Source organism: Coregonus lavaretus (assembly GCF_964263955.1).
Source record: "Coregonus lavaretus genome assembly, chromosome: 38".
Taxonomy (NCBI): Eukaryota; Metazoa; Chordata; class Actinopteri; order Salmoniformes; family Salmonidae; genus Coregonus; species Coregonus lavaretus.
This window is the reverse complement of record NC_140025.1, coordinates 21,010,559-21,025,516: the sequence shown is the minus strand read 5'-3', so window position 1 is coordinate 21,025,516 and position 14,958 is coordinate 21,010,559. Positions and strand designations below refer to the sequence as shown.

The following is a 14,958-nucleotide window of genomic DNA, read 5'->3' as shown; positions in this document are numbered from 1 at the left end:
ACCTTTGTCCTATCGTGATTATATACCCATAAAACATTGTTATATACAATGCTATCACCCTCCCCCAACTAAAACAATAGTTGTGCTATAGCGCGAAATCAAATGCAACTGGACAAATCATGACAAAAGATAATGTTGTTGAAAGCCTGAGCAGAGGCTAAGTGCAGGCAATGGCAAATATTTTCTAATATTCCTTTCTTGTGGAGGAGCAGAACAGATTTGTATGTGTGGTGCGCACATGATGGAGCAGTGACTGTCTGATAAGGAACAGGCTGTCTTACCGTAATGAGCAAGGTTATAGGCCTACATCATGGGCTGGATAGAAGCAGTCTACAGTCGTCAGAACTGGATAATAATATATGGGTGAATCATTTACTAGGTCACAAACTATATGGTCAGAATGTTGCTTTTGATACCAATATCAGCTTAGTAGAATGTTAATACCATAATGATACTACCACTGTGAAAAAATGCCTTAAAGTCAAATATACAGCACTGTTACTGTATAAAACATGTGGTCAACTCATTCAGGTAATCAGATATCAAGTAGCTAAGCAGGAGAGCTCTAGAATGACTTTTTCCAAGACATGTAAGAAGTTGGCTTTTTTAATCTAACATTTTCAAGGAAGGCATGACGGATATTTTGATTTGCAATATGTCAAAATAGGATCCAGAATAATAAGATATATTTTTGGGCTCTTTAGAGATTCATTTGCCTGCATGTTTTTATTTTCTATATTGGCCTAGGCTATGCATATATGCTACATAATTTACCATCTGAATAAGTGGGAACTCGCTACACTGCCTTCAGAAAGTATTATTTTTCCACATTTTGCTGTGTTACAGCTTGACTTTAAAATGGATTGAGATGTTTTTGCCGTTGACCTTATGGGGTATTGTGTGTAGGCCAAAGTGGAATGTTTTTCAAAAAAAGTACTAATTAATTAAAAATGAAAAGCTGAAATGTCTTGAATAAATAAGTATTCAACTCCTTTATTATGCCAAGCCTATATAAGTTCAGGAGTAAAAATGTTCTTAAAGTGTCACATAAGTTGCATGGACTCACTGTGTGTGCAATAATAGTGTTTAACATGATTTTTGTAAGGTCCCTCATCTGTAAGGTCCCTCAGTCGAGCAGTGAATTTCAAACACAGATTCAACTACAAAGAACAGGGAGGTTTCCCAATGCCTCGCAAAGGGCACCTATTGGTAGATGGGTAAAAAGGAAAAACGCAGACACTGATTATCCCTTTGAGCATGGTGAAGTTATTAATTACACTTTGGATGGTGTATCAATAGACACTGTCACAACAACGATAAAGGCGTCTTCCTTACTCAGTTGCCGGAGAGGAAGGAGACCGCTCAGGGATTTCACCATGAGACCAATGGTGACTTTAAAACAGTTTAATGGCTGTGACAGGAGAAAACTGAGGATGGATCAACAACATTGTAGTTATGCCACAATACTAACCTAATTAGTAAATGTAAAATGTAAATGACAGTGAAAAGAAGGAAGCCTGTACAGATATATATTTTTTCCAAAACATGCATCCTGTTTGCAACAAGGCACTAAAGTAATACTGAAAAAATAATTGCCAAAGCAATTAACTTTTTGTCCTGAACACAAAGTGTTATGTTTGGGACAAATCCAATACAACACATTAGAGTACCACTCTCCATATTTTCAAGCATAGTGGCGGCTGCATCATGTTATTGGTATGCTTGTAATCGTTAAGGAGTTTGAGTTGATGCCGGGGAGTAGTGAGTTGCAATAGTCAAGACGGGAGGAGATGAATGCATGTATGAGGGTTTCAGCGGCAGGACGGGAGGGGGAGGACTTTGGCAATGTTGCAGAGGTGGATGAGGATTTGACAGTCCGTCTTATGTGGTGGTCAAAGGAGAGGGTGGAGTCCAGGATGACGCCAAGGTTGCGTGTGTGGGGGGAGGGAGGGAGAGACAGTGGTGTCATCAATGGTGAGGTTGCCAGCTTTGGTGAGGGTACATTTGGTGCCTATGGGGAGTAGTTCTGTTTTATCACTGTTGAGCTTGAGGAAGTTTTGTTGAATTCATGTTTATATTGCAGAGAGTCAGGATTCAATGTGGGACAGAGGTGGGTTGAGGAGGGATTTGGTGTCGAGGTAGATCTGGGTGTCATCGGCATAGCAGTGGAAGTCAAGGTTGAAGTGACGGAGGATCTGACCAAGGGGGAGTATGTAGATGAAGAGTAAGGGTCCCAGCACAGAGCCCTGGGGGACACCCTGCAGCTGAATCTGAGGTGTGGCCATTGAGGGAGATGTAGTGGGTCCGGTTTGTGAGGTATTATTGTAGCCAGGAGAGTGCGGTGCCCTCAACACCCAGACCCTCAAGCCAGGTGAGGAGGATCTGATAGCTCACTGTGTCAAAAGCAGCACTTAGGTCGAGGAGAATCAGGATTTTGAGGGCACCAGCATCAGCAGGGCATTGACAACTTTGAGGATTGCAGTTTCAGTACTGTGGAGGGGGCGGAAACCAGACTGGAAGGGCTAGAATAGGTTGTTGATTAGCAGGTGGGTTTGTAATTAGGAGACAACAGTTCATGCAAGGCAGGCGGGGTTGGAAATGGGGCAGACGTTATTGAGGAAAGTAGTGTCTAGTACTGGCATTTTTAAGATGGGGGTGATTGCAGCTGTTTTGTAGTTGGAGGGGACAGTGATGAGGATTTTTCATTTGCCACATCAACAGTTCCGTGGGCAAGGGAGCAGTTGAAGATGTGTACGATATATGGACAGCAAGCAGACTTTGATGAGAGCAGTGGAGAGAAGATCCTGTGAGCAAGTTGTAGTCTTGGATGACATGATGAGTTTTGAGCTATAGGGAAAGTCAATGGGGGCGAATTCGGAGAGACGGGTTTCAGGGGTGACAGTTGGGAGGTTAACAGGGGCAGGTGCGGCTGAGGGAGATTGATCAGTCAGTGATGAGTTTATTTGGGTGATCTTGTCCTTGAAAATCTGAAGGAAGGATTTGCAGAGTTCAGTGGAGGGAGTAGAGAAGGTGTCATCACAGGGCTGAAGTGGTTTGCTGACAGTGGAGAACAGAGTCTGGGAGTTGTTATTAAATGATGTCGGAGAAGTAGGCGGACCTGGCAGCACTGAGGGCATCTGTAGGTGGAGAGGTGTAGTTTGTAGGCCTCAGCGTGGGCAGTGAGCCCAGACTTCCAGTTCAGGCGCTCTAGTCGGCGGCCAGCTTGCTTCAGGGCGCGGAGCTCAGGGGTAAACCAGGGGGAGGAGAAGGAAACCGGTTTAGTTTGGAGGGGGCCAGAGAGTTGAGGGAGGCAGATAGAGTAGTGTTTGAATTGGGCAGCTAGTTCATCAGGTGTGTTGGGGGTGTGGTCAAGGGGCAGGGCAGAGCAATTGGCATCAGAGTTGGAGGGGGTCAACAGCTTTGATGTTGCAGAAGGAGAGAAGGCATTTGTCAGTGTTGTGAGGTGAGTATGAGGGAAGAGAGAAATTAAGTATATTGTGGTAAGATAGTGGGAACAGGGAGAGAGAAATATGAGTTAGGTTGAGGCCAACAGAGCAGATGAGATCAAGTATGTGTCCCTTGATGTGAGTGGGAAAATTGACGTTGGGTAATATTGAAAAAGTCCAGATCAGCAATGAAAGAGGCAAGTTTTGAGTTACCAGCAGGAGTAGCTTGGTTAGTAGCTTGGTTAAGAGAAAATAAATCACTGTGTTATTGCCAAGTTTCAGTTAGGAGGAGGAAGTCTAGCTTGTTGTCAGATATTAGTTCATGGAGCAAGGGGCCTTTGTTGTTCATTGATTGAGTGTTGAGGCGAGCAAAGTTAGTATTGTGAGAGAGGTGAGTTTATGGATAGTGGTACAGTAGGTTGAAGGGGACGTAGGCAGTCATGGTTTACTGTACAAGATGATGGATTGGAAGTAGGGCGTGAGTGAGACCAGAGAGTTAATGTTGCTACCAGTAGAATAGTTGACAGGCCAGTTGTGACGTGAGCCACGATGCAGTTAGCCGCGTCTACGTAGGATGCCCGATGAGCGGGCAGGAACAAGGACATCATAGGAGAGCCGATAGTTATTATTCATGCGGCGAAGATCAAGGGGGGAGTAGTTGATACGACGTCTTTTCACAGTATTGTAGGAACAAAGTTAAATCTGATAGATAGGTCACTCCTGGTGCCACAGAGTCTGAATGACAAGGATTCCAATATGTCGAGTGAGCCACCTCTACGCAGACGACACCATTTTGTAAACATCTGGCCCTTCATTGGACACTGTGTTAACAAACCTCCAAACAAGCTTCAATGCCATACAACACTGCTTCAATGCCATACAACACTCCTTCAGTAGCCTCCAACTGCTCTTACAGTGAGGTAAAAAAGTATTTGATCCCCTGCTGATTTTGTACGTTTGCCCACTGACAAAGAAATGATCAGTCTATTATTTTAAATGGTAGGTTTATTTTAACAGTGAGAGACAGAATAACAACAAAAAAATCCAGAAAAACGCATGTCAAAAATGTTATAAATTGATTTGCATTTTAATGAGGGAAATAAGTATTTGACCCCCTCTCAATCAGTAAGATTTCTGGCTCCCAGGTGTCTTTTATACAGGTAACGAGCTGAGATTAGGAGCACACTCTTAAAGGGAGTGCTCCTAATCTCAGTTTGTTACCTGTATAAAAGACACCTGTCCACAGAACATTTTACATTTACATTTTAGTCATTTAGCAGACGCTCTTATCCAGAGCGACTTACAGGAGCAATTGGGGTTAAGTGCCTTGCTCAAGGGCACATTAACGTCATTTAGCAGACGCTCTTAGCCAGAGCGACTCACAAATTGGTGCGTTTACCCTATAGCCAGTGGGATAACCACTTTACAATTTGGGAGGGGGGGGTTAGAAGGATTACTTTGTCCTATCCCAGGTATTCCTTAAAGAGGTGGGGTTTCGAATGTCTCCGGAAGGTGGTGAGTGACTCCGCTGTGGGGTGGGTGGGGGGTGGGGGGGGGTGGGGGGGGGGGGGGTAGAAGGATTACTTTATCCTATCCCAGGTATTCCTTAAAGAGGTGGGGTTTCAAATGTCTCCGGAAGGTGGTGAGCGACTCCGCTGTGTGTGTGGGGGGGGGGTGGGGAGGGGGTAGAAGGATTACTTTATCCTATCCCAGGTATTCCTTAAAGAGGTGGGGTTTCAAATGTCTCCGGAAGGTGGTGAGTGACTCCGCTGTGGGGTGGGGGGGGGGGTAGAAGGATTACTTTATCCTATCCCAGGTATTCCTTAAAGAGGTGGGGTTTCAGATGTCTCCGGAAGGTGGTGAGCGACTCCGCTGTGTGTGTGGGGGGGGGTGGGGGGGGGTAGAAGGATTACTTTATCCTATCCCAGGTATTCCTTAAAGAGGTGGGGTTTCAAATGTCTCCGGAAGGGGGTGAGCGACTCCGCTGTGTGTGTGTGTGGGGGGGGGGGTAGAAGGAAGCAATCAATCAATCAATCAGATTCCAAACTCTCCACCATGGCCAAGAACAAAGAGCTCTCCAAGGATGCCAGGGACAAGATTGTAGACCTACACAAGGCTGGAATGGGCTACAAGACCATCGCCAAGCAGCTTGGTGAGAAGGTGACAACAGTTGGTGCGATTATTCGCAAATGGAAGAAACACAAAATAACTGTCAATCTCCCTTGGCCTGGGGCTCCATGCAAGAACTCTCCTCGTGGAGTTGCAATGATCATGAGAACGGTGAGGAATCAGCCTAGAACTACACGGGAGGATCTTGTCAATGATCTTAAGGCAGCTGGGACCATAGTCACCAAGAAAAAAATTGGTAACACACTACGCCGTGAAGGACTGAAATCCTGCAGCGCCCGCAAGGTCCCCCTGCTCAAGAAAGCACATATACAGGGCCGTCTGAAGTTTGCCAATGAACATCTGAATGATTCAGAGGAGAACTGGGTGATGAAGTGTTGTGGTCAGATGAGACCAAAATCAAGCTCTTTGGCATCAACTCAACTTGCCGTGCTTGGAGGAGGAGGAATGCTGCCTATGACCCCAAGAACACCATCCTCACCGTCAAACATGGAGGTGGAAATATTATGCTTTGGGGGTGTTTTTCTGCTAAGGGGACAGGACAACTTCACCGCATCGAAGGGACGATGGGCGGGGCCATGTACCGTCAAATCTTGGGTGAGAACCTCCTTCCCTCAGCCAGGGCATTGAAAATGGGTTGTGGATGGGTATTCCAGCATGACAATGACCCGAAACACACGGCCAAGGCAACAAAGGAGTGGCTCAAGAAGATGAACATTAAGGTCCTGGAGTGGCCTAGCCAGTCTCCAGACCTTAATCCCATAGGAAATCTGTGGAGGGAGCTGAAGGTTCGAGTTGCCAAACGTCAGCCTCGAAACCTTAATGACTTGGAGAAGATCTGCAAAGAGGAGTGGAACAAAATCCCTCCTGAGATGTGTGCAAACCTGGTGGCCAACTACAAGAAACGTCTGACCTCTGATTGCCAACAAGGGTTTTGCCACCAAGTTCTAAGTCATGTTTTGCAGAGGGGTCAAATACTTATTTCCCTCATTAAAATGCAAATCAATTTATAACATTTTTGACATGCGTTTTTATGGATTTTTTTGTTGTTATTCTGTCTCTCACTGTTCCAATAAACCTACTATTAAAATTAAAGACTGATCATGTCTTTGTCAGTGGGCAAACGTACAAATTCAGCAGGGGATCAAATACTTTTTTTCCCTTACTGTAAACACTAGTAAAACTAAATGCATGCTCTTCAATCGAACGCTGCTGGCACCCGCCCACCCGACTAGAATCACTACTCTCGACGGGTCTGACCTAGAGTATGTGGACAACTACAAATACCTAGGTGTCTGGTTAAACTGTAAACTCTCCTTCCAGACTCACATTAAGAATCTCCAATCCAAAGTTAAATCTAGAATCGGCTTCCTATTTCGCAACAAAGCCTCCTTCACTCATGCTGCCAAACATGCCCTCGTAAAACTGACTATCCTACCGATCCTTGACAAAATAGCCTCCAACACTCAACTCAGCAAATTGGATGTAGTCTATCACAGTGCCATCCGTTTTGTCTCCAAAGCCCCATACACTACCCACCACTGTGACCTGTATGCTCTTGTTGGCTGGTCCTCACTACATGTTCATCGTCAAACCCACTGGCTCCAGGCCATCTATAAATCACTGCTAGGCAAATCCCCGCCTTATCTTAGCTCATTGGTCACCATAGCAGCACCCACCCGTAGTCTGCGCTCCAGCAGGTATATCTCACTGGTCATCCCCAAAGCCAAAACCTCCTTTGGCCGAATTGCAAAAATCTTTGAAGCTGTAGACTCTTATCTCCCTCACTAACTTTAAGCATCAGTTGTCAGAGCACCTTACCGATCACTGCACCTGTACACAGCCCATCTGAAATTAGCCCACCCAACTACCTCATTCCTATATTGTTATTTATTTTGCTCATCTATCATTCCAGTGTTAATCCTAATTGTAATTATTTTTGCACTATAGCCTATTTATTGCCTTACCTCCATAACTTGCTACATTTGCACACACTATATATATATATTTTTTTTCTGTTGTATTTATGGACTTTGATTTTTTTTACCCCATATGTAACTCTGTGTTGTTGTTTTTATCGCACTGCTTTGCTTTATCTTGGCCAGGTCGCAGTTGTAAATGAGAACTTGTTCTCAACTGGCTTACCTGGTTAAATAAAGGTGAAATAGAAAATAAAATAAATGAAAGATGGAATACCCTGACTTGGGTACAAGGTGATACCATCAGAGTGGGGAGTGCCCACTGATGGATACCAGAAGTTGTTGAAGAAAATATGTGAAGGGCTATATAAACGGAAAGGTTTTCTTTGTTCAGGAGTTCGGATGACAATAGGCAACGCATGTGACGTTTGTTATATGAACCCGATACCGTATCTATTAAATACATATTGTATCAACTCTCCATCTAAGTGTTAAATATCTTCTTGCATTTTGAATTCCTTGATACCAGTAGTATTTGGTTGCAAAAAAAGTGGAGGCTGGGTTACCAGAGCGAGAACCAGGTAGAGAAGCGCTTCAGGGGAGCCCTATAGCTAGCCGGTGAAAAAGCAGCGGGCAGCAGGAGCTACACCGGGCCGCAGGAGAGTCAAAGAGGGTAATTCAATAGGTATTCTAGAGGGAGGTATGGCGAGGGACATCCAAAATAGATACATTCCCTAGGCAATAATCCAAAAGGTGGGTTAGGCAACCAGGAGGCCTGCGATCAGAGGAAGAATCCAGGCAGGTGGAGGTGATCACAGCAGCGCAGTCCAGACTCCGAGGTAGGTTAACAGTCAACTAGCAAGCTAGCTTGCACTAATAAGCCAAGGTTGTAAAAGTCACAAAACTATGGTAGGCCTACTTCACAGACCCCCAAAAAATACTTACACGAAAAATGGACGAATAACTAACAAATCAAAGTTAACGAGTAAACACTGCTGCTAAACAAGTACCAGGGAGATGCAGCAGTCAAGCATAATGCTAGCAGATATTCTCGCCCGGAAATGACTAGTGTTGTTGTCTATCCTAATTGTTTAGGCTACCTTGCGCTCTCCTCTGGCAATGGCCCGACTCGCACTGGCACACGTAGTGCACACACAGAGGCATCTTGAAAGTGTGTCTCTAGTATTTTTTTATATATTGATTTTCCCCCCTTTTTTTGCCGCAGTGGCAACAATTAAGCAGCAGCACAATATAAATGGATTTAAGACTTTAAGTTAAGGACCCGCGGACACCCTTAGGTTATTGGCCATTTGGTTTTCAACCTCGCATGTAGGGGTTTTCCCGGCCCGCATGGATTTCTTTCTTAATAAGCTTAAACGTCATTAAACTTGTCATTAAATGTTTCTATAGGCTATTGATATTGTTTGTTATCTCATTATTAGTCCTCTGGCTACCTTACATTTTTTGGCTATTCAAATAACTTTTGAGATGGAACTGCGTTACATTCATTGTTTGATCGGGAGAAATCCATGCATAAGCATATAGCCTTCAGCCATAATCATAGCCTATCAAATGGAGAGAGAAGGAAATATAGGCTGTTTTTTTAAAACAGCTAGACAAGATAGTTAAGGAGTGTCCATTATGCCCATTTATCCGACAGAGAGAGGGAGCGAGAGAAACAATATTTTGCGCTGCTTTGGTGTAATTCTCTGCTTTGTCTGGCCTACATTCCTCTCTTGCGTTCTGTAGGCTTTTTAAATGTTTTATTGAAATAGGCTATAACAAATAGGAATAGGCAAATTAGAATGTCACTTGTCCTGCAATACTTTTTTACTGCGGGGCACCAGTCAAGTTCAAATACGCTAAACCATCGTCTGTCACATCATAATGTCGTCACCATCGACAATTGCTGTCAATCATCGTCAATAGACAATACTATCATAATATTGCCCAACCCTAGTTTCACCTCCATCTTGACCTCTGACAGGTCAGGTGGATTTTTTTGCCATATTGTGGACATCCATCCATTCCTCTAAGATCTGTGCCTATGGGGGTAAGGGCTCGGGTTGATTTGGGATACAGGGAGTCTCTAGTGTCTCACCATCTGCCTCCAATGTAGGTGTGCTTCTCAGCATGGTTTGGAGGTGAGCTCTGACGTTCTCCATGTCCTGGATATGTCTCCTGCCATTCTGCAACCAACACACCAACATGAAACCACACACACAAAGTCGCACACACACAACAAACACGTGTAGGATGTAAGGGGTTAGTTACAGTCAGTCTGTTGCTGTAGTCCACACTGGTCTGGAGATTAACACCCATCTCCTCTACCAACACCCTCTCTTCCTCTCCCTCCTCCTGTTTCCCCCCGGGGGAGGGGGTGTGGAGGTTCAGGGGGGGTCTAGCCTTACCCCCTCCCTCCCCCCCCAGCTGTGAAGAAAACTGAAATGACACCTGTCTGGAGACACGCAGAGATAGTTAGAGAGTGAGACATAAAAAAAAATTTATTCTAATAATAATAATATGCCATTTAGCAGACGCTTTTATCCAAAGCGACTTACAGTCATGTGCGCATACATTTTTACGTATGGGTGGTCCCGGGGATCGAACCCACTACCCTGGCGTTACAAGCGCCATGCTCTATCAATTGAGCTACAGAGGACCGACCACACATGACACTGTCCATCAGCCAGTCTGTTCGCATGTTAAACACCTGGTCTTATTTCTGGACAAGAGGGGGGTGAGGTTGTTTCTGGGAGCATAGGGGTTGTTTCTGGATAGGGCCTGGGTTACCTGTGACTGTGGCCTGGTGATGGTTGACCTTTGGCCTGGAGGTCTCGGGTGAGTTGCAGCGAGGAGTAGAGGCGGGCTGTGACCTCACGAGACTCATCCCACAGGGAGCGGGGCGAGGAAGGCCAGGAGCAGATCAGAGAGGGGGAGGGAGGGGCTTGTTTCGAAAGGGAAGCGGTGAGGAGAGAAACGGGTGGAGGAGAGGTGGGGGCTGATATATGCAAAGGTTCTATGTCACTTTGTAGTTCTTCACACCTGACTGATGCCATCCCTGAACAGAGTAAACACACAGTCAGTCAGTGTAGAAAATACTAAATCAGAGTTTGTGTACAATCACATGAGCAAGTTACAGTTCATAGCTAACCTTTTATGCCTAGCTAATGTTAGCTACCTATGTTTACAAACAACAACTTTTCCAGCTACTTAGCTAGCAAGCTAACTAACGACGTTAACTGTTGCTGTACATTTGATTGGTCTAAAAAAAACGTTCTTATCTAATTCGCTAGTTAACTAGCTACTTATGTTCAGCTAGCAAAAAAATTAACCAAAACATTAACGTTAGCTAACTTAGTGAGCAAATAAGACAGAGGTAACGTTAGTCAACTAACGTTAGCTAGGCAATGTTGATGCTGTTTGTTTGTTGTGACAACGTCGTTAGCTAGTCCAGCAACAGGAAAGTGACTAATCCTGAGAAATGGCTGTATACTGCTATGGTGATAGCTAGCTATATGGGAGACCAACGAGTGAGACATTGCTAGCAAATAGCTAACTAGCTAAACATTTTCAAATTAAGTTAACGTCCTGTAGATCATAGTGATGCATAACGTTAGAGGTCAAGCTCAGCTAACTAACAAGCGTCATTAGTTTAGTATGACTCTGGTTAGGCTACCTAGCTAGCTTCTTTTCCAAACGATAATAACACACAATCCCATCCTACCTATTAGTTGAGAGTGGCTGTGTATGTACCCGGGCCTCGGACAACTCCCGGGCGCGAAAAGGTACTAGTGGCTAGCTAGTTACTGTACCAAGCTATCCTTCACTGAAGACTTCAATGGTAGCTTCTAGCTAAATACACTAGCTAGCTAACGACCAGGTTAGCAGAAGGCTATATCAACATCTAGTCAGTATATAGATACTCTTTGGTACTAACTAACGAAAAAACTCCCGGCGCTTGATTGAAAAACTTTTTTTTTTTTTTTTTTTTACCGCGCTTGGCTGTGGTAACTAGTGGCAACTTCGCTTGTTTAAGCTACACCACGTCCGGTATAGGCCCTTTTCACGTGACGTCAGACAACTTCCGTTCTGCCGCGATGCAGGCTATGTTTACATCCGGTGTCGCTTAGGAACGCTTAGCTAGTAGCACATCATTATGGAGTTCACCCAGTCCCTTTCACATCTGCCACCAATACGACTTAACGACGTAGAACGACTTGCTGACAAGTGGTCCCTTACTTCAAGATCGAAGCTTGATAAAGGCTACAAGTTCTTCGTTGAAGGTTACCTGTTTGATTATGAAGGTACGTGTTTATCTTTATTTAGCTTAAATTAGCCCTATGCTAGCGAAGGTTATGAGCTGACGAGTTTCTGTTTTGCAGCCTCTTTTTAATATTACTGCTGTTTGTATCGACCGTAAGATAAGAGTCAGTAATGTATTAATGGCTAATGCTGCGCCCTTTCTCCCAATCACTGTATTGAAACAGTCTCAAGTGTAGTTAACGGTGAGGTGACAGTGAGAGGGCGATGTTACAGGTCCATGAAGAAAAATGAGGAGGCTCATCGGCTTCAGGTTTCTCAGATAAACAGTTCTCTAACATTATGATAAGATAGGTTAAGATAGATAAGTTTTCTTTTTGTTGTGTTTTGCTGCGGTTGCAGATTTAATAAGAATGATTCCACAAAGTTCCACTGTGGATCAGTTTGTTTCTCAGTCTGAGCTCTGATTTTGTATCATTAAACTTAATACACAACGAAATTCTTACAAACCGATGTGGGTTGTTGACGGCAATAAAGACTGGGAAAGATTCTGTGATAACTCAAAATGTTCAAATTTTCGATAAGTGTTGGCACTACTTGTCAAAGGTTTCAGAACAGCCAATTTTTCTTAATTAAAAAAAGAAATTGGGTTTTGAAAATTGTGTACAGTAGTTTATAATGAAACGCAGAAAAAATGTTTTGTAAGTACAGCACTAATTGTTATGTCTCTATGAACAGGTTACACTAGACTCTGCAGAGGTTCCTGTGGTACTCAATCACATGTCATGTTCCTGCTCTGCTGGGAAAGCACTATGTAATCACATAGTAGCACTTCTTTTTCAAAGTGCTCACTATGTTACCATGGGCTTTAAGACAGTGCCATTGCCTCTGTCATGCACCAGCGCACTGCAGACCTGGCACCGGCCTAGGACACAGGTCAGACATTATTTGTTACACTGATGCAGAACTTTGCAGTTTGTATTGACTTTTGACAATGTATTGTTCATCATTATTATATCACAGGGAATTGTACCAGAGGCCACCAATGATATGGCGGTGTGTAAACCAGCGGCTAAGAAAAAAACAAGTGTCAGAGCTGGTGTGAAGTGCACACTGTACCGAGCCTATGATGGTGAGTCTGAATGAGCCCCCGCCTGTACTAGAGCACAAAGACTTTAGTGCATTTCTAAAATAATACAAACATAAAAGTGATTATTATTTGTTACTTTTTATATAGACTTTCAGTGGATATTTTTTTATTTGTATTAGAAGCATGTACGAGACTGGATGAGTGTGGTTGTCTTTTTTAGTGAAAAAGATAAGGTGGCATTTAATGAAATCTAAACTTGACATATCTCACTTTCATGCCAGGGCCTATTCCGGATCCTCACGTCATGGCCAGTGCTGAGAAACTGAAAGACATCCGTCCACAACCAGGGATTTGCAAATTGCTGCACGGGCTTGAGGGCCTTAATTTGGTGGACTCTAAATTTGGCCCTGTGCCATTTGGGTCTGTGCTTTCTTACCAGTGCCCTCTAGAATTAAGTAGAGATATTATTAAACACCCTGGTGCCAGTGAGTTTCCTCAGTTGCCTATTGAAGGTTACAACTTTAAATTTCCCATTGATTTTGAGCCCAACTACATACAACAATGTCATTTGGACAGCCTGATTGTGTCAGAGGAGATGTCTGCTGCTATTGAAGCAGAAACAAGAATGCAGTCAGAATGCCAGCTGTGGAGCCAGGTACGCAAACCCCGACTGACAGCCAGCAGATTCCGTGAAATATGCCATGTTCGTGGGGAGTTGTCTGCCAAGGCTTTGGCAACCCGCATTCTGAGAGGAACTCCTCAGACAGCTGCTATGAGAAGAGGGTTGGATCTGGAACCTGAGATACTGAGGCAATATTCTGATTTTTGTGATGTCTCTCTGAAACAATGCGGGGTCATCATCCACCCTGATTCACCTCACCTTGCAGCCAGCCCGGATGCTAAAGTCTTCTGCCCAACAGAAGCACCACCATTTGGTCTTGCTGAGGTTAAGAGTTGCGATGTTGAAAATGTTACCCAAGTTAAACACCTGATCACAGTTAAAGGCCAGGCCTGCCTTAAGAAGAGCCACAAATACTACTATCAGGTTCAAGGCCAACTCGCCTTAAGCGGACTTCAGTGGTGTGACTTCATTACAGATACCCGCACTGACTTCACAGTTGAGAGAATCTTTAGGGATGAGGAGATTATCCACTCAATGCGACAGAAGCTTGATCATTTCTATTATAACATCTACATGGATGTCTTCTTAAGTTATAAAACATAAGGCAGAATTTTATGTGTAAATAGTGTTAAGGTAAATGTGGAAGGTGAACCTTTGACATTTTTTTCTTTAACTGCAAATTAACTTGTCATATACTGTATATCTCCTATGTACTGAAACACACATTTTGAAAAGGATTGTGATGTAAATGTCGACATGTTTTTCTTTAACTGCAAATGAACTTAATTGTGTTATATACTGTATATCTATGTATTGAAATACAAATTTTGAAAAGGATTGCGATGTTGTAAATGCTCTTACCAAAATCAAAAAGGATTGGAAGCAGTTGCTTGCAAACATATATTTAATAGTTCCATCAGTGCCATGACACATAAGCACATAACATGGTTAATAGTTGGATATTTTTACAATATATCACATTAGGTTCATTAATAGCTATGAAAAAGTTATTACCCTTAACAAAAACATACAGTATAACATTAGATCAATTAAATTACCAACAAAGTTAATTCATATTTACATTTTTTTGTACATACAATACAGTAATATAAAAGTACTTCTATTTACAGCCCATCTAGCTTACTCAGGAAATATACAACTTCCAGTTGACAAAAACATCAGACTGGTTTGTCTCCTTTAATGTCAAGAGGTCCCTGATAGTTCGACATGAGGCAGCAGATGGCCCACAGCTGATTCACTGAACCCACTGTGGAAAGAGGAACAAGCCCATCCCAGATATGGTACTCCTTCACCCTCCGTATGGCCCTCTCGACTAAAATCCTCAGCCGGGCGATGGCCTGGGTCTTAAGAGTGTCCTCCCTGCTGAGCTGAGGAGATTTTTTCAGTGGAGGGATGACGAGTGTTGCCCCCACTTCTGACAACATCCTCTCGATCAGGAAACCCTTGTCCGCCATTAATTCATCTCCGGGC

The 14,958-nt window shown here is 43.7% G+C and overlaps 2 protein-coding genes across 4 annotated transcripts in view; one reads left to right on the top strand and one right to left on the bottom strand.

Moving 5' to 3' along the window:
* LOC311112331 (centrobin-like) overlaps window positions 1–11,307 on the bottom strand; it is a 38,531-nt gene extending 27,224 nt beyond the window's left edge. For all 3 annotated transcript variants that reach the window (XM_084155393.1, XM_084155394.1, XM_084155395.1), the window contains exons 1-4: window positions 11,220–11,307; window positions 10,286–10,553; window positions 9,767–9,950; window positions 9,594–9,681 (exon numbers count right to left, since the gene is read on the bottom strand). In XM_084155393.1, coding sequence (XP_084011519.1) covers window positions 9,594–9,681; window positions 9,767–9,950; window positions 10,286–10,551 — 538 coding nt within the window. In that variant the 5' untranslated portion in view covers window positions 10,552–10,553; window positions 11,220–11,307. The remainder of the gene's footprint in view (window positions 1–9,593; window positions 9,682–9,766; window positions 9,951–10,285; window positions 10,554–11,219) is intronic.
* LOC311112332 (uncharacterized protein) lies at window positions 10,451–14,304 on the top strand. The gene is made up of 4 exons (XM_084155396.1): window positions 10,451–11,799; window positions 12,494–12,691; window positions 12,779–12,887; window positions 13,127–14,304. The coding sequence occupies exons 1-4, from the start codon at window positions 11,794–11,796 to the stop codon at window positions 14,068–14,070; spliced, it is 1,257 nt and encodes a 418-aa protein (XP_084011522.1). The 5' UTR covers window positions 10,451–11,793; the 3' UTR covers window positions 14,071–14,304.
* Window positions 14,305–14,958: the final 654 nt, after the last annotated feature.

Excerpts from the sequence above, each read along its gene's own strand:
- LOC311112332 (XM_084155396.1), top strand. Across the intron at positions 12,692-12,778 it reads GGCACCGGCCTAGGACACAG|GGAATTGTACCAGAGGCCAC; the intron begins GTCAGACATTAT and ends ATTATATCACAG. Across the intron at positions 12,888-13,126 it reads ACTGTACCGAGCCTATGATG|GGCCTATTCCGGATCCTCAC; the intron begins GTGAGTCTGAAT and ends CTTTCATGCCAG.